Consider the following 20,928-nt stretch of genomic DNA (forward strand, 5'->3'; position numbering starts at 1 on the left):
CCATGGGTCTATAATTCACCGTTTCTTTTGACTTGCTCTTCTCTCAAGCTTATTGTTAATTGTGTCTACATTGTTCTGGACCCTGTTTCTGTTCCAAGACAGGCTGCTAAGCAAGCGAAGCTTCTTTGGGAGGCTGCAAATTCAGGACTTTAGCACCAGAGTATAGTTGTTTCTTGATTTATGGTGGAGGTGTGCACTCTGTGTGCTGTTGGTCAATGATGATAAAGTAGATATCAGTGCCTCTGTGGACTTCCTGCTGCCCCTTCAATAGCCACCATTTAGAAGTATTTAATCAGGTGGAAAGTGCTGGGGTGAGAAAACCTTTTCAGTTTGCCACTGCCCTGTGGACTTTCTTTTTGGATTTTTGAAACGAGTAAAACTAGTATTTCACATCTGCCTGCATAATTTTGTCTGTTATTTCTTTCTTTTTAAAATTTTAAATGTTTATTCATTTTTGACAGAGACAGAGTGCAAGTGGGGGAGAGAGAGGGAGACAGAGAATCCGAAGCAGGCTCCAGGTTCTGAGTGGCCAGCACAGAACCTGACGCGGAACTTGAACTCAGGATCCCCTGAGCTGAAGTCAGATGCTTAACCCACTGAGCCACCCAGGTACCCCTGTATGTTCTTTCTTTAGTTGAGCAGACAAAATATTCCTAGGTAACATGATCACAAGGGTTCTGAGTCCTAGTTTTCTTTTGGTTCCAAGTCAAGTCCTCAAGAAGCACACACTTTTACTGTCAATATGTGCTCATCTATGCCTCCTTAGTCAGAATAGATCTGCCAAAAGGCATCAGTCTCTAATAACCAAGGAGGTAACTCACATTTTCTCATCTCAAAGTTGAGATGAGAAAAATTCATGGTGGAGGGGACACTGAATATTTGAATACAATGCCTGAGTATGTTTATAGCATTATTATGCTGTGTCTACTGAAGTTTATAAATTTAAAGTTTTGAGCTGTAGTTCGCAAAACGTGGTCTCCCCACCAGCAATATCAGTATCACCTGGAAACTTGTTAGAAATGCCGAATCTTGGGCTTCACCCCAGAACTACTGCATCAGAAACTCTGGGATGGGGCCCAGAAGTCTGCATATTTTCATACACAAGTGATTTGGATGCACACTAACATTTAAGAACCCTGGTTTTAGGATGTTGCTGAGAATGAGTTTTTTTCCTTTTTTTTTTTTTTTTAAACGTTGGTGTGGACAAATTAAATTGTCCCTTTTCTGAGAAGCACTTAAATACACTGAACAATTATTCACATCTTTTCTCTTTAAAAAATTTTTTTTTTAAATGTTTACTTCTGAGAGAGACAGAGCATGATCAGGGGAAGGGCAGAGAGAGGGAGAAGAGAATCTGAAGCAGGATCCAGGCTGAGTTGTCAGCACAGAGGCCGACGTGGGGCTCGAACTCATGAACCATGAGCTCATGACCTAAACTGAAGTGGGATGATTAACCCACTGAGCCACCCAGGTGCCCCTATTGGTACTTTTTTTTCAAGCTTATGTTAATCATAGTAGAAATGCCTTTTTCCTTTCTTTTTTTTTTTTAAATGTTTTTTATTCATTTTTGAGACAGAGAGAGACAGAGCATGAGCAGGGGAGGGGCAGAGAGAGACGGAGACACAGAATGTGAAGCAGGCTCCAGGCTCTGAGCGGTCAGCACAGAGCCCGACGCGGGGCTCGAACTCACAGACTGTGAGATCATGACCTGAGCTGAAGCTGGACACTCAACCGACTGAGCCACCCAGGCGCCCCTTTTTCCTTTCATTTTAAAATAAGGACAAAAATGGGTAACGTCCCTTCAGTGTATGGGTGCCCTCAAAAATGAGGACTTGGATACCAAAATTGAAATGAAATACATAAGCAAATAATTATCACTGAACTGTTCCAAGAAGGCCTACCGTTACACAAAAAAAATATCCACAAGAGTTACCCCTTAACACCACTTAGCTCAGAGAGGAGTAGAAGAAAATGTGGGAGTAAGGTAAAGGCTTTTTAAAAAATGCATTTAAAAAAGCCATTTAAAACAAAACTCCAAACATAAGCAGCTTATTTTTAATCACACATAAAATGCTTTGTAAAGTACTAAGAGGGGGGATCTGTTCAATTTAATGACTGTAAGTCAGTGCTTTAAATTTTTATTGTTGTTTTTATTGCCTGGAGTTCCAACTCCCTGTGACAGCGCTGGGGTAGTATGGGGTAATGTGTGGTAATCACATTACCACCAGTCCGTGATTAATCAGCTGACATTTATCGAGTGCTTACTTAATACGTGCCCAAAACCGGGTTAAAATAGGGGAATAAGGAAAACATGGCTGTTTTTTAACAAGCTTGCAATCTAGTTGGTGAGATGGGAGTAAAACTGAAACATGTGGGCTCAATAAAGGAAGGAGATCAAATGAGGAGGCCTGGGACAGACTGAGAATGAATGCAGGGGGAGCAGTCACCCTGAGTATCTAGTATTTAAGAAAGGTTTCAGGGGACAGGTGGGCCTTAAAGGAAGCTTATTGTCTATGGAGGATTGTTTGCAAAAATGACGATTCTTTTCCTTTCAGTCTCTCTTTGCCCCTTGGCGATGGAAGTTTTCAGCCCCTCACATTAAGAGAATTTAACCCTCCACTCCTGGGATTTGAACTGGCTTTTAGGGTGGCAGTGACCAGAGGTCAGTTCTGAGCGGAGTCCTCAAGAGGCCTTGCTTGTATGCTAACGGCCACTCTCTTGGAACATGTCCAGCTGCCATGAACAAACCCAGGCTAAGCCTGTTGAAGGAAAGAGACCACATTCTTCAAGAGATGAGCTGTCTCAACTGAGGCCATCTGAGACTAATCAGCCCTCAGCCAAGCCTTCAGGGAGCCCAGCTGAGAACAGAAGGATCCCCCTGCCTGATTCCAAAGTAGCAATCTGCAGAGTCCTGAGCTAAATATATGTATATTGTTTTAGGCCAACAGATTTTGGAGTCGTTGGTCATACCCCAGTAGATAACTGGTACAAGGTGTGGAAGGTGGAGAGGATGAGAGAAAGTGTGCTAGGCTCAAGTTCCAACTCCCAAAATGCCGCCGAGAGCCAGCAGTGTGTGAGGTTAGGTCAAAGCAAAGTGAAGATGCCGGGTAGGGGACTGGATGTCTGATCACTTTCTTTCAAAAAATCGGTGGGAATACCAGCGCTAAAGAGAACATGTACTGGAGGCCAGACCTGCACTATTATGTTGCTACATGGGGATCTTCTCTTGAAGCACACCATCAGGGCATGATAGGAATCCCCATAGTTGAAACACACAATGAGCATCGGAACCCTGTCCTTCTAAGCTGGACTTTGAGGGAGTGACAAACTGTTTTCTAGCCAACTATATCATGCCAAGGGGGGGGGGGTATTTGTGGCTTATAATCTATCATTATTTTTATACAAAATATCTATAACTTAAGCGGCACACATTTGATAAGCTGCTAGAAGCAATTTGTAGAATCCTACAGTAAAGGATATTATGAAGAGTTCTTTTAAAATCTTAGATTCTCACCGTGTGGATTTATTGGCCATTGGATAACAACTTCAACTCAGCTTTACCAGGTCATTGACTATATTTTTCACCTTAAAAAGGCAGAAGAAATATTTTCTTTTAAATGCTGAAAATGTGTTCTCTTTCTGTAAAGTGGCGGGTGTTTGAAAAGAACAGCCCTGGGGGATGGATTCTTGTTTCAAAAATAGCTCCTTAAGTTTGGCGGGACAGGGTAAGGGGCAGAGTGGGGGAGGGGGTGGGAGTAGGGTCAAGTTGGGGAGGGCGGTATTCAGATGGAATATGTAACCTACAGATGTTTGAGATTTGTTTCAGCACTCACAGAAGCATCTTTCATTTCATTTTAATCATGTAACAAAACGGACTAGTTGACGAGGAGCCATAAACTTTATACAAAATGGCCTTATTGAGCAACTATTTTATTCAAACCTGGCTCCTATCAGCAGGATCACACAGGTCATAAGATCATGGGGAACCAAGGATTTCGCCCTACGAAAAGGCAAGGGTAATCAAGACTCAAGTGTCACACAAGGATCCAGGGAAAGAGGCCTCATACCTGAAGTGCTCACTGTGGGTGTGCTCGGTGGCAGGACAGCGAGCGTGATATAAAGTTGCTTTAATTGCTTCTGGTCTCCGGTGAACATGTTGCTCCCTTTTGACTCTTAAGTATATAGTTCACCCAAAACTTTTCTGACATGAGGACCCGCATCTCCCGTGTCCCCCTCTTCCTTGCCCGCCCGCCATGCTCCCCCCCCACTTCCCACCGCGGTCGGGCGTCCTGCGCCGGCTAACAGGTCCCCGATTACTGAAGCGTCACCTCTCGCTCCCCAGTAAATCTCCGCAGCCCACTCGGACTGCAGCCTCTTTGCCGCCCGGCCTCTCATTGCAGCAATCGGGGCGCCCGCGAGGGAGGAGGCGCGCAGGGCAGGCGAGACCGCGGAGGACAAACTCGCGCGCCGGGCTCCGGAATCAGCATGGGGAAGGGAAGTGCGGGCCGAGTTCGCACCACAGGTAAACAGGCTGGCGAGGCGCAGGGCGCTGCCGCCGCCGCCGCCGCGGCCACCCAGCGATTTCCAGGCACGCAACTCCGCCTCCAGGGCTCTCTGCCTCGCGCTCTCGCCCAGCCGCTCGCTCGCAGCCTCAGCAGCCGCCGCAGCATCACTTCACACAAAGGACTGTTACCCGCTGAGCAGCTCCTCCACCTCCACGTCCTCCTCCTGTGACAGCAGCCCCGACAGCAGGGCTCGGGCGCGGCGGCGGCGCCGGGAGGACCTGTCACTCCCAGCAACCGAGGCGGTGGCAGCGGCTTTTTTATCTTTCCTTTTCTATTTTGCTTTTTTTTTTTTTTTTTTTTTGCCCTTATACCTCTTCGCCTTTCTGTGGTTCCACCCACCTCTCCCTCCCTCCTCCTCTTCCTCCTCCTCCCATAAACAACTCTCCTACACCCCCCCCCCCCAATAAATAAATAAAAGGAGGAGGGTAGGGGGGGAGGAGGAGTGGTGTGGGGGGGGGGGGCAGGAGGAGAGGAAAAGGGAGGCAGCGCGAGAGAGCGAGGCAGAGTCCGAACCGACAGCCAGGAGCCCGCACGCACCTCACACCATGAGATGGCGACGCTCCCCGCGCCGCTCCGGGAGTGCCGGCCCCCGGGCCCCGCGCCCCGGCTCTGCCGCCCGCTCGCCGCCGCCGCTGCTGCCGCTGCTGCTGCTGTGGACCGCGGCCCTGGGGCCGGGGGCGGCCGCCGGCGACGAGGCGGCTCCCGCGGGGGCCTCGGTGTGCTACTCGTCCCCGCCCAGCGTGGGCTCGGTGCAGGAGCTGGCTCAGCGCGCCGCGGTGGTGATCGAGGGAAAGGTGCACCCGCCGCGGCGGCAGCAGGGGGCACTCGACAGGAAGGCGGCGGCGGGCGAGGCAGGGGCGTGGGGAGGCGAGCGCGAGCCGCCAGCCGCCGGCCCGGGAGCGCTGGGGCCGCCCGCCCCGGACCCGCTGCCCACCGCCAACGGGACCGTGCCCTCCTGGCCCGGCGCCCCGGCGCCCGGCGCGGGCGAGCCCGGAGACGAGGAGGCGCCCTATCTGGTGAAGGTGCACCAGGTGTGGGCGGTGAAAGCCGGGGGCTTGAAGAAGGACTCGTTGCTCACCGTGCGCCTGGGGGCCTGGGGCCACCCCGCTTTCCCCTCCTGCGGGAGGCTCAAGGAGGACAGCAGGTACATCTTCTTCATGGAGCCCGATGCCAACAGCAGCAGCCGCGCGCCGGCCGCCTTCCGAGCCTCTTTCCCCCCTCTCGAGACGGGCCGGAACCTCAAGAAGGAGGTCAGCCGGGTGCTGTGCAAGCGGTGCGGTAAGTTCCTCGCCCCTCGGGGCGCGCTCCGGCCGGGCGGGGAGGTCGCGGGCCCGACGGCTGCCCAGCACACGCGGGCCCGGGAGTTGAGTTTCGGGATTGCGGACTCCTAAGTGATTCTCAGAGAAGGTTTCGCGGATTGGATTCCACAGGCAGCGCCTTCTCCAGTTACCTGGATTCTAGGCTTTGCCATTGGTGAGAGTCCAAGTTTGGTCCTCGGTGGGGGCCGCCTGAAACTTTTTAATCCCTTGGGGTTTCGTTCCCGAGTAGCGTGGAAATGGGCCGGCTGCTTTCTTGCGAGTGCGTCGTTGAACTTGGTTAGGAGGTGCTGGTGAGGTATGGGCCGCCGTGTGGGGGCTTTTCCTTTGAAGGAGGAAGGGTGAGTCCGACAGGATTTTCACGCCTTTCCTTCATTTGGAGTCTTGAGTGGTCAGGGGTTTGTGTCTGTGGGAGCCCTCGAAAGGAAAGGACACAGCGCCGACATGTCTCTAGAAATGGGGCAGAGTTTTTGGCCAACTCCATGTCCAATAGATAGGTGCAGTCTGTACCTCGCGAATAGGTGTTTGTGAGAAATATAAAGTTGTGTGTGTGTGTGTGGGGGGGGTATTTTTGGTGACGTCCTCTCAAGAATTTTCGTTTTTACAATATTTTGGTTTGCAGTGTGTTTTGGCACCTCAGTGAATCAGAACAGATGAGCGTAGTTAAGGAGCTTCACGTGTAGGCCCTGAAGAAGAATTTGGGAAGCCAAGTTTAGCAATCGATTTCCCAGACCTTTTCCCCCATTTTCCCATTGGAAAGTATTGTTTTCCGGTCTCCTTCATATGATCAGGTCTGAGAAATTAGCCGATAATCTGATTACATTTCTGAGGTAGTATTGCATTTATGCCATTCACAAAATAATTTCTAGGTTGGAAATATCTGTATAATTTTCTGATTACCATACAATCACTAAAGCGTAGCAGGGTATCTTCTCAAACCATAAATTAACATGATTACACATCGCAGATTCTAACATGCACAGTAGCTTTTTCCCTGTGTCTTTATGTATCTGCCTAATAGATGGTTGGGTTAATTGAATTTTTACAAAAGTCAGCACCATGCCAGGCTCAGTCTGCCTGCGATGCAAACTGAGTCAGTTCTCTTAAATTTGTATCTGATGATAGCCAATTACTTAAATTTCTGGTTGGCATTTGTGGTGCTTATATCTTGCAGTTAATTAATACCTAACAATTTGGTTTTAATGACAGGAAAGAGCCTTGCTCATCCACCATTTCCCTATTTTAACAATGCACTTTGTGCGCCAGACCTGCTAAGATTGCACCACTCTGTGGACAGAAGCTGTTCTCAGACAGTGGTGCTGAAGAAAGCTGAGTGACGTTGGGATTCCCCGGGTCTGGCTGATAGATGTCACTGTAAAACATGGGAAACGCTCTGCTGGGAGCTGTCTTATTACGGAACACAAAAGCTCAACACCATTGTACTGCAGTATATGTTACTCTGCTCTAGAATCTGAAACAAAACCTTTTAAGCCACACCATTGTCCAATTTTCACGTGCTTTATTCTATGTAATTCAGAAAGGATTTTGCATTTACCCCAAATCACGAGTTGTGAATCATTTACTATACATGGTGGAAATTGATATAAAAGGGATCGTAGTTGGCAGTGATGCCTAGCATTGGGGGTGTGTTACTGGATTAGCAATGGTGTTTTGTGTTTTGACTAGAAATAAACGTCAGACTTCAGGGATAAAGTTCTTTCAAGCATCCCGAGGATGTTTAGAAATGGAATATTCACATTGTCTGGAGAAATACTGTTCTGTTTTTGTGCTTCTAAGGGGGAAGACCTTCAGGAAGGTAGTTTTCCTCTTTTGTTTGTCAAAGGAATTACATAGGAAATTGTGTCATGCGAAGCAAAGCAGGTTTTTAAAATGAACTGGAAATCTCCCTGTGTATAATTGAGTAGATTAAGAAATCATGAAGTTACAGCTCCAGGTTTGTGTAATTATTGTGTGTGGTGATTTTAGTGTCAGGTACTTCGAGGTTGTGGCTGTTGCATGAAACCTTAACTAACAGGTTTAGCTAAAGCCTGACGGGAATTATGCTAAAAGTTTCTCTTGCGTTTTTATCAACGTGGTAGTTATTGTACTATTGTGAGATAAAAGTGAATACTATGAGCTATTTTATTTTAGAGAATGTAAACTGGGGAAATCCATACTGGAATATTGGGTTTAAAAGTGTGTGAGTGTGTGAAAACTTGGGAGTTCATCCCGTTGGGTGGTTTCTGTTAACAGTGTCATTCAGAACTTACCAGGCAAAGGAATACCAACTGGAAAAAAAAAAAAAAAAAAAGACACCTACAGAGACAAGAGGGGCTGATTTGTCCTGGTTGAGCTGGTTCTGTGTGCTTCTGGTGAGAAGATTTCAGGGAGAGTGATGGAGCAGGGGGTTCTTATCTAACCACATGAAGCTGCCCTGGGGGCGTGACGGTTGTGTTGCTGCCTGAGCCATGATGCCAGGCTGGAGAGGGAATATAGCAAAGTCATTTTGTGGTATCATATCCCGGGGAACAGTTTCCAGCTCTCATGTGCTCAGCTGCAGTGTTGTTTCCTACAAGTTGCTTACTAGTGTAGAAACCACACATGCAACAGATTAGCTTTAGGGTTGAGCTGATAGAAGTCTCCCCTGAATTTTTTTTTTCTTTTTTCTTTCTTTTTTTTTTTTTTTACCCATCTGAGATAAACTCCTGAGCAGTGTCTGTATAACAAGTTCTTTTCTTGAAAGAGGGGTCTTTTGAAACAACTGCTTAGTGTATTTTAGAAGACAACACGGAATCTCATAGCTTGTTTGCTTTGCATTTGAAGTTTGTATAAATTACATACACTTCTTGTAGTTGCTTAAACACTGCCCACTCTTTGCTTTTTCTCTTGCTCACCGAATAAGCTAAGAAATATTATTAGGTTTTATATTAATTGGAATGCAAAATAATTTGCTGTTCATTTAAATTTCTGTTATTCAAACAAATCATCGTGTGACGCACTACGATTTTAGTTTTCAAAGCATTGCAGTGATTCTAGGCAGAAAATGATGTCCAAAATACTGATGTTGAATAACATCTATGGATGTTATTGGGGCATGCAAGATTTGTGCATCATCATCTTATAATCCAATGTAGATATTCAGATATCATAAGCAGGTTGATATTGATATTGATAACATAAGCAGGTTTATCAAATATTTATGATAAATGGCATTTGCTTTTTCTAATATCCTCAATAACTATTTAATAAAGTGAGCTGACCTTATGGTGTTACGAAAATGATAAACGCTGCAGGGATTCTCCAGCCACCACTGAAGAAGATAATTCTTAATAAAAGCTATATTAAGTAAGTAACAGTAGTAACAGATACAGCTTGACTGCTTGTATTTCATAAATATACATGTAAATTTAATTTCCCGAGTGTTTTTGACTGCTCTCTGTCAGCTATATAAATCTTACTGTTAAAAATCTATACCTAAAACACTTTTCTGTTGAGTAGACAAACTGTATATATATTTATATTTATGATAAAAAAAAATGAGCCCAAGATTGGTCATTTGGAAAAACAGTTCCTTGGAATAAAAATGTCTTAAAAGGAGAATGTAAACATCTGAAGTAGGATATTTTGCAAGCACTAGGGGGTAGTTCCCCTTCATTGTAGGAGATCTGTAAGTCCTTGGGGTCTAGGGAAAGTTGTACCATAGGTCTTGATGTATTAGGTAAGACTGGGAAGCTTACACAGCACTGAGGGGGCTGCACACTGCACCGTCCTTCCACTGGCCTGTATATTTCTAGCAAATGAGAGCAAAAGACGTGATTGGGCAGGTTAGTGCCCTTGTCAGATGTAATCTATTCATTGTTCCGGGAATCTTCTTTGTTTCAGGGCCTGTTTTCTTCTTGTTATCTTTTTCTTAATTATAAACATAACCTCTTTTAATATGTATTTTTAAATTTCAGTGACGATTTATGAATTAGCCAGATGTCCAAAGACCTTTCAACTCTCATCTGCCCTTAGTACTTAGTAATACTTAGGTTTTTGGTTTGGTTGTCTTTGATATGCTTAAATGTTTTGAAAAGCATATCTGTACAGATAGGTCTTAGTGAATATTTTGATTAGCCTTATATAAATGAATGATAATGAAAACAAAAAGTATATGATGAAAAATGGTGGTAGGATTCATTAACCATTACATTCATTGAAAGTAAAGAATGAAAAGTATATAATGAAAACAGAAGGTAAAAAATTAGGGTTCCTATGACTCATGTAGTTTGTTGCCAAAAGCAATAGCGTAACATGCCTTAGTCAAAGTTTTCATGAGAAAGTGAGGACTCATTTTGAATGTTCATATTCTTAAATAACAGACATGACCTTTGTGGACAGCTTCCCATCCATATAGGAATGCTCTGAACGTGTGCATGCACATGTTACTCTGTGCTCTTATGTTATCATAAAACTTAAGTTAAAATTAAAGTAACATTATGAGCGATCATATGACCTAGCCACTCCCCCAAATATCAGTCACTTTGTACCACGGAACAACTGATGAGTGATACATTCTGCCGTACTTTTAAATCTGAGGTTGAGTTATTTGAGAATTTACAGAATACAGACTTCAGTCTCTTACTCATTTGAGGTAAGTGCTAGTTGAGAGGTTGTGTTTTCATATTGTTTAGTGCCATGGTGTGCTTGAAGCAAGCCTCTTTCTGAAGGCTTGCCTCCTGGCTCTCTGTCCCCAAATGATCCTTACAGGTTAAAGTAGATAAAATAAAAGAAATTTTGGTGAAGTTGAAGGCTTAAAATGGGTTGACTCATCTCTGTTTGGCATAGATCCAATGTTTAGGGGAAAAAAAATTCCCCCACCTTAGATTTGCCATCAAGGAATCCTACAGAGAGATACATAGATGGTAATTTACACTATTTTTTGGTCTTTAAGAGAACCAGGATATTTTTCCTTATCGAAAGCAGTTTCCTTGCAAACTATGTCCTAACCTGAGTTCTCCCCATTAGGACCTAGTAAAATTTTTAATCTTGCTTTTCATAATAACCAAACAACCAAATAGAAATTTAGTTTACCCACAGCTTGGGTGATACATGGGAGACCGTCCTACTAGGTCTTACCTCAGACTCCATATGTATATTCCCTTCATCTCTTTGCTGTATGAGGAAACTGCAAAGGAAGCCTTTAGGTAAACAATGAGGCTTATGAGTGGATCCTAGTCTGTGAGAAGCTGAAGTATAGGACTGCTGTTCATCATTACAATGATTAGCCTTCTCTTGACACCTCAGACTTCCGCTGTCCAGGTCCAAATATGTCAGAAAATGGAGATCTTAGATCACAATACTGTGAATGTAGATGGTCCTTCCGAGTCTGATAGGCTCATTGTCTATCTCATGAGGGCACAGATGGTAATCTGCCTTGTATCTCAATTTCAGAAGTTTTTCTCCCAAAGCCCAAGGCTCTGGCTTTGGATATCTGCCCCACTGTGCTGGAAGAAAACAGCTCAGAGTGGTGCATGATTCCGGAGCTGGTAGCCAGATTTAGGAGGTAATGCTGGGCCAAGACAACCTGGAGGAGGGAATTGTTTCTTTTCTCTTTGCTCTGCCAAAATATGTGAGCTGAGCTGAGCCCAGCACAAGGGGACATTCTTGACAAGGGCACTCGAGTCTTGGTAGTGGGCACATCTGGGAGCTCAGGACATGGAGGGGGCGTGATAAGAGACGTGAGGCATTGTATGCTTTGCTAAATTTGGAAAGCTCACAGCAGTAATACTATCATCCCAAGTGTTTGTCTCTAGCCTGGGAATTGCCATTGAGGCAAAGAAAGCTAAAGAATTGAGGGGCTGACTAAAACCATGTGGTCATAACTGCCACTCAGTTGAGTTTGTATCTTTTTCCCCTCTTTGATAGACACATACTGCTTCGCGGTTCTGTGTAGATTAAATACCTGTTAAATAATTAAATGAATACATGACGGAAGCACCCCAGCTTGTTGGATAGTAGCAATCATTGTTCAAGGTTAAATTTTGAGAGAAGCGTTTTTGTTTTGCTTTTGCTTTTTGTTTTTTCCTTTTCCTTCAGGTCTCTTATTTGGTGAGCTTCATATTCAGAGGAAGTAGCAATTAGAGGTATATCCTACCAGGACACCATTGCTTCCTCTCACCACCCAGGGCCCACCTCTGCATCAACTTTTGGGCTTCAGAAAAAGGCTGTTTAATCTCGTAAACTTTTCCCTCTCAATTATTTCTTGATAATATTTATTCTGTGTAGCCTATAGCTCCAGCTGGGTAAAAATGCCCTGCATTGTAAAGACTTATAAGCACAGAAGAGATTTTTGAATAGTTAGTGTTTTGCGCCAACCCACTCCCACATCATTCCAGCTCATTTTGGGTACTAAATCTCAGTACTCAGAAATTGTATGTTCTTCCTTGATCTCCCCCAACAGGTGTTTAACTATCTGAGCAATAGAAGTTCAATTCTTGTAACTGAAGATGGAAAGGTGCTGCTTATATCCCTAAGAAGCAATAAAAAAGAGATGACTTTCTTTTCACTGCCCCCCCCCCCCCCCCCCTTGTTTTTGACATCTCATCAGCTCTTGGACAGACTGCAGGTGGGAGGGCACATATCCACTTGGGCTTAGATGAATAATGAGATCCTTTTCCGTCACTGTCTCTGTTGGCCCTGGAGACACCATGGGCCATGATGTGTTATCAGTGAAGCCGCAGATGCAGTGGCAGCATTTTCCTCCGCTGCAGGGAGCATCCTGGCCGCACCTCTGCACAGTTCATGGCAGCTATCTACTGAGGAGGAGAAGGATGGCTGTGTTTGGTTCCAGTAGAATTTGTCATTAGACTTCGCCCTTGGGAGGTGATCCTGGCAGTCAAGGCTCTTTGGGGACTGCCAGGGTGGAGATGTTCTGCTGAGTGGGGGTGCTCTTTGTCATGTCATCAGCACAGAAGGGCCACAGCTTTGAAATTTCGCAGGCTCTTCTTTGCCAGCCTGGACACCTCTGAGATGCAGTTTCTTCTGTTGTCTTCTTTCCCGTCCACTGAGATTGCTCACCCCTGTTCTCAGGATCACTAGCAACTTTTCTTTCACTGGAGCAGGAATTTTATGAAAAATGCTAGCATTTTGGACTGTAGTCTAATTCTGGTGAGCGTTTCTCTCCCCCCCCCCCCCCCCCCCCCCCCCCCCCCCCGCCAAATTGTAGTAACATAGAATTTACCACCTTAACCGTTTTTAAGTTAAGTTGCATTAGGTATTGACATTGTTGGGCAACCATTACCACCATCTATCTCTTGTCATGTTATCTTCCCCAACCCAAACTCCATACCCATTAAATAATAACTGTCTATTCCCTTCTCCTCCACCCCCTGCCAGCTACCATTCCAATTTCTGTCTCCGTGAATTTGATTATTCTAGGTGCCTCATAAGAGTGGAATCCTACAGTTTTTGCATTTTTGTGACTGGCTTGTTTTATTTGGCATAACGTCGGTAAGGTTCATCTGTGTTTTAATGGGTCAGAGTGTCATTGCTTTTTCAGGCTGAATATTCCATTGCACATATAGACCACATTTTGTTTATCCATTCATTTGTCAGTGGACATTCAAGTTGCTTCTACCTTTTGGCTATTGGGAATAAAGGTTCTATGAATGTACAAATATCTGCTCAAGACCTGGTTTTCCTTTCTTCTGGGCGTGTGCCGGAAGTGGAATTGCTGGATTATGGTAAGTCTAGGTTTCTTTTTTTTTTTTTCTTTTTTTTTTTTGAGGAACTACTGTACCGTTTTCCACAGTAGCTACACCATTTCCCTTTCCCACACAGGGTTCTGATTTCTCCATGTTCTAACATGTTTTATTTTTTTATGGTTTGATAACAGCCAACCTAATGGGTGTGAAGTGGTGGGGAACAGTTTTTATATTGTTTTCTGTTCCGTGTTCGTGCCTCTAATTATTACACTGTCATTAATAAGAAACGAAAGTGCTCAGAAAACAGAGGTGTTCATTTGTTCAACTCTTAATTTACCCAGCATTTAGGTTCCTGAATCTGCAGCCACCCAATAACTAAATTACAGCAGATAATGGCTTAGTAAAAACCAATACAAGAATTAAACAGTAGACTTGGCCAAGGGTTCCTGCGTGGCTCAGTTAAGCGTCTGACTTCAGCTCAGGTTGTGATCTCACAGCTCGTGAGTTCAAGCCCTGTGTCCAGCTCTGTGCTGACAGCTCAGAGCCTGGAGCCTGCTTTGGATTCTGTGTCTCCCTCTCTCTCTGCCCCTTCCCCACTTGCTCTGTCTTTCTCTTTCCCTCTCTCAAAAATAAATAAAAACATTAATAAAATAAAAAAAAAAGTAGACTTGGCCTTTGGTCACCATAAGAATATTGTATTTTTCTTCTTATGCTATCAACATGGTCTAGAAAGGTGGCTTATCATCTTTGGATGAGTATCAGAATCTTTGATTTTAATCATTCATTAAATTTACATACTCTCCCCCCCCCCCCCCCCCCCGCCCGCCACCATTTCCTTGCCTCTGTTCTGTCCACTGCTCCAGATTGCCTTCTGTTAAACACTGCACTGGAGGATGAGTATTTCTAAAATTTTTTCTAACATTTATTTATGAGAGAAAGAGGGAGAGAGCATGAGCAGGGGAGGGGTAGAGAGAGAGGGAGACACAGAATCCAAAACAGGTTCCAGGCTGTGAGCTGTCAGCATATAGCTCGATGTGGGGCTCAAACCCATGAACCACAAGATCATGACCTGAGCTGAAGTCAGATGCTTAACTGACTGAGCCACCGAAGCTCTCTGGACAGTGAGTATTTCTAAAGTACTCCTTTTATTGGACCTCTCTTTGCTCAGAAACTTTCAGTGGATCCACCATAGTTAATTTTAGATGCTGGTATTTCCTGTCTTCCTTACTCCAGACCAAGCCTAATCTTTTTCAGTTTTACTGTATAAATGTTTTTATCCAGTCTAATTGTTCCATGAACAGGCCACACACTTTCCCACTGCTGTTTTTACATAGGCCATTTCTTCTGCCTGGATCTGTGTCTTCCCTCATTTCTGCCTGTGGATATTCTGTCTCCTTTAAGCGACAGGTCATATCCTACTGCCTCTATGACAGTCCCAGTAATGATCCTGTCAGAAACACTGTAGTCTTTGGACACAGAGCACCTTTCTACTGCAAGCTTTATGCATGGTGCCATCACAAATTTCCCTTATGTTATTGTTGTTCCAAAAAAATGGATGTAGTTAACAATTTTTCTGTGTGTAGTCTTGCCTCACCAGTTAGACCACAGTATCTTTGTGAGTAGATACTAGAGGATGGGGGTGGTGGGGAGGGAAGTCCTCAGCTTATTCACAACTGAAAAGTGCCTGGCCTCAGAGTCAGGAGCACTGTTTTTCACTTCCAGCTTTGTAGTTTAGTACCTGTGTGCTTATGTGTAAGTAACATTCCCTCCTTGGGTCTCAGTTCCCTAGCATGCAGAGTGGGAGGGAAGAACCATGTTCTTCATGGTTCATTCAAAGTGCATCTAGTCCTTTTTCAGAAATGACCCAACAGGGGCCTGGGTGGCTTGGTTGGTTAAGTGTCTGACTTCGGCTCAGGTCATGATCTCACAGTTGGTGGGTTCAAGCCCTGCATCGGGCTCTGTGCTGACAGCTCAGAGCCCGGAGCCTGCTTCAAATTGTGTGTCTTCCTCGCTGTCTGCCCCTCCCTTGCTTGTACTCTGTCTCTGTCTCTCAAAAAGTGAAAAAAAAAACCTGTTAAAAAAATTATTAAAAAAAGAAATGAACCAACATACCACTTCTGCTACTGACCCTGGAGCTTTTCTCTTCCTCTCCTCTCATGTTTTGCATTGTTCCAAGCAGTCTAATCCTGGAAAAATGATTGTGAAACATTTAGACAATCTGAAAGGGCCGTAGGAGAGCTTAATGAGAGGGAGTCTTCGCGAAAAAGTATCTCCTTCCTCCCCTAAGTCTTTCTATCTCCGTTGCCTTTTCGTGTTGTTGTCATGTGTCATGCTCATGAAATCATAGAAGTTATTTATGTTCATGAGCTTCCTTTCTTCAAGAAGCAAATACCATTGTGTCTTCAGCCCTGCCTTTGAAATTATAAAGGGTGATTAAGAGATGAATCCGCAACTGTAAACTTTGAGAAGAAAGTTCAGCCATTTGTTTCTATAAAATGAAAAGGGAAGAGTCAAAGTGTTTCGTTGTGAGTTTTTGTTTATTTAAAAAATGCACATCTGGCACTGTTTTAGGTTTTAATAATTATCTGTGTTGTGGGAACGCATGAGGCCGGCACAGAGCGGTGAGGGCTTGTTTACCACGGGCTGGCAGCCGTCCTGGTGATGGTAGGGACAGCATTCCCACGTCAATGTGGGGTGGGGGTGAGAGGCTTTCTTTCTCAGCTTATGATTCTTGTGGTTTGGGCAAGAAAATAATATATCCTCGTCCTTTTATGAGTAGAGCGAGCAATGCTGAAACAAGTTGTCAAACAAGGAATAATTCACTTTGACTTCTTCAATTACTGCAGGCAGAGGCCTTGGCCGTGCCACAGGGCCCGTCCGGGGCAGGGCAGGACTCCGGCAGGCTACGTCCAGTTTCATTTTTCCTTCACTTTGGCCTCCCTGAACCCCTGGTGAATTCATCTACTTTAGTAGATTCCACACTGCTTGTAAATTGTGGTTTCCAAATCCATATCTCTAGGCCAAACCCTAATTTTGGGGGGGGGGGCGGGTGGGCTCCAGGTTCATATATCCAACTCTTTACCAGATAATCCACCTGAATGTCCTATAGGCATTTTATAGGAAGCACATTAAATGATGTCTCCTCATCTCCCCTGCCAGTCCGTGTGTATATCTGTATGCTAATAATGAAGCTGCTACCACTTCTGTTATAATCGGTACTATCACTGCCAGTGGCTTTCTTGATTGACAGCTCATTCTGTGTCAGAGTAGTAGGTGCCCCTCTGAATTCATGTAACCCCTTGCCGTATGAGAGCATCAGTGTCTTCTCAGTTACTTCAAACAGGAGGCCCCTCCTTTTGCTCCATAGCCGTCCGGTGACCAGATCCCATTGATTCCGCCTCCTTAACATCTCATTTGTCCCTTCTACCCCAACGTCATTGTTTCTGTAGCGATTCTCATTCTTACTGCAACAACCTCTTAACTTGGCTCGTGGATTCTCCGCTTCTTAAATTCACTCTCTCTGGCGTTGCTGGAGGGATCTTTCTGACACGGAAAAGACCATACTGCACCATTGCATGAGGCTCTTCACTTGCCATCAGGATAAAATCCAGACTCCTTAGAATGGCATAGAAGGCCTTTTACCTTTTGTCCAGGCGTTCTTATCTGGTTCCTTCTTCTGCCTGGAACCCTGTGCTACGCTGATGGCTCTGGTCCCCATTTGCTGAGTCGCTTGAGGGCTCTGTGCACTTGCATATATAATTTCCCTTTCCCAGAGTGGTCTGCCTCTCTGTCTACATTTTGTACCTTTGCTACCTTCCTTTAGTGGGAGAATGGTTAAATAAAGTATCATTACTTAGAGATTTGTTCCCAATATATTGTCGAGCGAAAAAAGTATATTATCCTATAATATGTGTATGATTACTTTTATCCATCATCTATTTACCTCATCCGTCTTATCTGTTAATCTTATGTGTATCTAAAGAGAAATAAAAGCCTGAAAGCTATATAACAGAAGGCTGTAGAACAAGTGGGCATCGGCATTATTGATGTTTAGAATTTTCTTCATTTTGTTTGGATTTCTAAAGTTTTTTATAATTAACGTGTATTGCTTTTTAGCAAGGAAAATCAATAAATGGTGTTTTTAATAGAAATACTGACTTGTAACGAGGACTGTGTCTTATTTAAGGGATTTTGCCCCTGGAGAACATTGCCCTCCTCATAGTAGATGCATTTGTAAGGGCAAGCTATTGTAACAAGTGATACCCCAAATATGTAATGGCTCAAATGCAATAGTTTATTTCTGCCCAGTGTGTAGTCAAAGCAGGAGATGTTCTAGTCTCTACTCGCCTCTAAAAACCTGTGCTAATACGTGGGGCATAGCTGAACCTCACTTCAGACCAAATTGATTGAAACAGGCAGGGTTCCAGTTTGTGACGGTCATTTTATTTTTAATAGCTTGGCTATCTGAAAAGTGGACAAATTTGTCTTGTGCCTCATTGCAGTGGGATAGCTGCTATGAGCAGATCATAAGAGCTATCTATGTGTATTGTAGATAAATAGCATATTAACTACATGTTCTTCCTTGAGCTCAACTTAGCATTTTATAGGTTAGTTTTGCAATAAATCTTCAAAGTTTAATGCTCACTATGTCTGGTTTCATTCACTGTCATTGAAAGTGCACAGGGTGAGGCCACATTGACTGTGTCTTTCACTAGCATGTTAGGATGCCTTTTAGACCTCCGTGTTTAACAAATCATTTTGATATAGGGACTGTGGAGAAATACTCTCACGCTTTATCACTGCTGACTTAATTGGGTTTCATGATGCACATTTCTCCTTAGTAGGATAAATTAAAATGGCTGATAAAGCTGCCTGTAAAAGCACAATTGTTAGGTTAAACCTGCCCGGTGTATTAAATGTATTGAAGAGTAATCTTTCCACTGTTTTTAATCACTTTTATTAACTTTTCAGTAGTTCTATTTCCAGTAACTTCCTAAATAACTGTCATTATGCACTCAGTAATATTTCTCTTTAACATACTATTGAAAAGTCCATGAAAATGATTAAGGTGCCAATATCATCCACCTACTTCCTGAACGTAAGAATTGTTGGTGATTTTATGATTAACTGGGTGTATGCTTGGGCTTTCTTTGTGCAGCCCAGGAGGAAAAGGAGCCAATTTGTAACAGGTGAATAGAGACAATGAATGAACGCTTTTGAAGCTGTGTAAAAATTGTCCTTTGCGCATCTCCGTCGTACATATTATTGTTATGCTCTTTTGAAAAATATTTGTATCAAATATTAAGAAGGTAAAAAGGATGTTTAAGAGTTATGTGTAAAGTATAAAGAATAATGATACATTTGTTGTGTTCTTCAGTCTTCTCTTGGTACCAAGTTCTTGAGTTCCAGGTCACTAAAGAAGAGCTGAAAGGGATCTCTTGCCTGCAGGTCAATTGGAGGGCATGTGTGTTCATTAAAATGGATTAGAGATGTATCATTAAATTACCCATATCTTTTGCAACCAATTTGTACAGCCCCCAAATCCTATTCTTTCCTCTTAGATTTAGGTGCTCCTGACCTGTCAGAAAAGTCGCAGAGGCCATCCTGAGGATGTTGCTTAAATTATGAGAATCGTGAGATCACTAAGCCAATGTAGGTAACTAATAGAAGAAGAAAAACAGGGAGTGTACTTGATGAATTTGCATATTCAGTAAATATTTATTGGGCATCTATTACTTGCTAGTCTCTGTGCTGTTTCTGGGATCGTGGCAATGAAATTAGACCTAGCTGGCTCTTTTTTCGCTAAGAGTAGAAAGAACTGTTACACAAAGAATTGTAGGATAAATATTTACAATTGCACTAAGCTTTATGAGAGAAAAGTACAAGGTACTATGTGAACATATAACAGAAAATTCCATTTTAGTTACAAAGGTACAGGAAGGACTCCTTGAGAATGAGGCATTTCTGAGTGAGGTAGGGAAGGCCAGGGGGTGGGGGAAGGTCATGTCCACTCCTGAGGCAGGGTTGAGGGACTGCATGTGAAAGAGGCAAGGATGATATCCGAGAAGTAAGGAGAAAATACAATCATTCAGGATTTGGGATTCTGGACTTTGTCCTGAAAGCATGGGAAACCACTGCAGGATTTTTAAGTCCAGGAGTTACAAGATTTCCATTTTTATTATTAAAAAATTTTAATGTTTTTTTATTCTTGAAAGCAGGGAGAGAGAGAGACACAGAGTGTGAGTGGGGAGGGACAGAGAGAGAGGGAGACAGAATTGGAAGCAGGCTCCAGGCTCTGAGCTGTCAGTACAGAGCCTGACGTGGGGTTCAGACTCATGAACCGTGAGACCATGTCCTGAGCTGAAGTCGGACGCTTAACTGACTGAGGCACCCAGGTGCCCCAAGATTTCCATTTTTAAAGTATCACAACTGGCTGTTGCACAGAGGGGGCTGGAAGGGACCTCCAGTACATGCGGGGAGCTGAGGTGGGGCTGCGAGTGAGATTAGGATGTGGGCTTGCTGTAGCATGGAGTCAGTAGGATGCAGAGAAGCAGATGGGTTTGAGACTGCCTTGGAGGTCTCTTTTAGTCCTGGTTAGGAAGGTGGAATGCTTGTAGAAGGGCTGGGGATGATGGCTCCTGGGTTTCTGGCCTGAACAGTTGTATGTGTGATAGGGAATGAGGTGGGGGGAATATTGCAGGCAAAAGAGTGTTCAATTCCTTGTGTTTTTGATATATCCCAGTGGAAATGCCAGGGAAGCACCTGTCTGGATGGAGCTCACAAGGCAAGTCTAGGTTGGGTTTATGAATGTGGGGTTTTGGACAAGGACAGGATTTCTGTCTCCATGAGGGTAGGTACACTTGCTTAACAAAAGTGGGTAGAAGGTGAGGTAGAGTGCAGAAGGAAGCATGAGCCACCTTTAAAGATGAAGCAGAGAAGAGAGGTGACAGGAAGGGAGCAGCCGGACAGTGAGTGAAAGGGAGACCTAAAGTGGATTCAGGATGGAGGAAGTGTTCGAATCTATGAGCTGTGTCCGAGTCCCTAGAAAGTCACTTGGGAGAATGGGTAAGGGAGAGCCCAAGGCAGCATCTCTGGAGTGCTGACCACTGCCAAAACACCACGTTTAAAAGTGTGTGTTGTTGGTAGCAGCATAGAGGTCTCGTAAAGCAGTTCTGGCCAAGTTGCCAGGGTGGGAGCCCAGACAGGGGTGGGCTGAAGTACTATGACCAACCTCTGGATTATGAAGTCTGAGTTTTACTAATATTTTTGTTTAAACATGGTAGCAGGAACCTGTTTTAAGAACTGACTTTTTTTTTTTTTTTTTTTGGCATGGAGTTGGGAAAAATGACTATTTGAGAGAGA

At 44.1% G+C, this 20,928-nt stretch overlaps 1 protein-coding gene across 2 annotated transcripts in view; it reads left to right on the forward strand.

Moving 5' to 3' along the window:
- Window positions 1–5,110: 5,110 nt before the first annotated feature.
- The window catches only part of NRG1 (neuregulin 1), a 1,106,314-nt gene continuing 1,090,496 nt past the window's right edge, over window positions 5,111–20,928 (forward strand). For both annotated transcript variants that reach the window (XM_042934482.1, XM_042934493.1), the window contains exon 1: window positions 5,111–5,843. In XM_042934482.1, the coding sequence (XP_042790416.1) occupies window positions 5,111–5,843 (733 nt within the window). The remainder of the gene's footprint in view (window positions 5,844–20,928) is intronic.

The sequence above is a fragment of the Panthera leo genome, chromosome B1 (genome assembly GCF_018350215.1).
Source record: "Panthera leo isolate Ple1 chromosome B1, P.leo_Ple1_pat1.1, whole genome shotgun sequence".
In the NCBI taxonomy this organism is placed as follows: Eukaryota; Metazoa; Chordata; class Mammalia; order Carnivora; family Felidae; genus Panthera; species Panthera leo.